This window comes from Dipodomys ordii, unplaced genomic scaffold, assembly GCF_000151885.1.
Source record: "Dipodomys ordii isolate 6190 unplaced genomic scaffold, Dord_2.0 Scaffold26, whole genome shotgun sequence".
In the NCBI taxonomy this organism is placed as follows: Eukaryota; Metazoa; Chordata; class Mammalia; order Rodentia; family Heteromyidae; genus Dipodomys; species Dipodomys ordii.
Window position 1 is genome coordinate 15,850,572 of NW_012267242.1, and position 1,215 is coordinate 15,851,786.

Here is a 1,215-nt window from a genome sequence, read left to right on the forward strand (position 1 = left end):
AAAGAATGGGCAAGGAAGGGTTAGGGAATTATGACAGTATGGAATACTCAGACCTGGGGCTGGGAAGGTGGCTCAGTGGTAGAGCATTTGCCTTGCATGCATGAGGCCCTGGGTTCGATTCCTCAGCACCACATAAGCAAAAGAAAAAAGCTGGAAGTGGCATTGTGGCTCAAGTGGTAGAGCGCTAGCCTTGAGCTGAAGAGCTGAGGGACAGCGCCCAGGCCCAGAGTTCAGGCCCCATGACCAGACCCCAAAAAAACCCAAAAAACAAAACAAATACTCAGACCTGGAGAACGATGGCAACGAAAGGCTCAAAAAGGGACAGGTATCTCCAGAGTAGACCCACAGTTCCGTGGGAAGGAGAGACCAGAACTTAGTGCACTTGCCCTGGAGCCAGGGAACTCAGGGCCAGAGTTTCCAAAATACTTTTGTACATTCAGCCGATGAGAAAACAGACAAGTAAGTGTGGCATTTGTTTTTATTAGAAAACCCAATTTGGTAACTATTTCCCTAACTCAAAATAGAGACTTGGTAGCCTCGTAGAGTCCTACAGCTTTCATCTTCCACCCTCTTCTTAGAGGAAAGGGCGGGGATAGAGGCGGTGTCAGGCAGTCACTGAAAGGTCCCTTTCTGGAACCCTGCGAGTTCACATTGCCAGCAATATACCAACAGCACCTTAGTGGGGCCCTCTAGGCCCAAGGTTGTGGCTGAAGGCCTTCCCATTTGTATGGCTTCGCAATGGAACCAAGGAGGCTCTCATAGACTCCCAGGCCTGATCATTCACTCTGGTTGAGAGCAAGGCAGAATCCAGGACAAGGTGGCTGTGGACTAAGAGCTAAAAGATCGCATCTGAGATAACCTTTGAAGTCTGGAAAGCACCTGGTTTCTTGAGAGAGAAAGGGCGTAGGAGCCCCCACTCAGTTCTTCTTGGTTTTGGGAGTGTCATATTTCCTCTTGCTAGAGTACCACAAGAGCAGGGGGATGCCGATGGAGGGCAGGGTCATGACCCCAAAGGCTGCCCAGTCCAGCTGTGGAAGGAAATCAAGAACTTAGAAGTCTGGGTGAAAACACACAAGATGATAAGGAAGGAATAGATCTAATTACAAACGGAGCAGTGTAGACCAAATTTTAAGCAGAACTTTGGTCAAGAAAGTTCTCTTACTACTTCTGACCAATCTACCAACCTTTCTTTCTTTCTCCATTTTTTTTTTTTTT

General features: G+C 47.9%; 1 protein-coding gene across 1 annotated transcript in view; it reads right to left on the reverse strand.

The window, feature by feature from the left end:
- Positions 1-464: 464 nt before the first annotated feature.
- Positions 465-1,215, reverse strand: part of Ssr2 (signal sequence receptor, beta (translocon-associated protein beta)) — an 8,113-nt gene continuing 7,362 nt past the window's right edge. Inside the window, exon 5 of the mRNA XM_013015037.1 lies at positions 465-1,028. Within this exon, the coding sequence (XP_012870491.1) occupies positions 918-1,028 (111 nt within the window). The 3' untranslated portion in view covers positions 465-917. The remainder of the gene's footprint in view (positions 1,029-1,215) is intronic.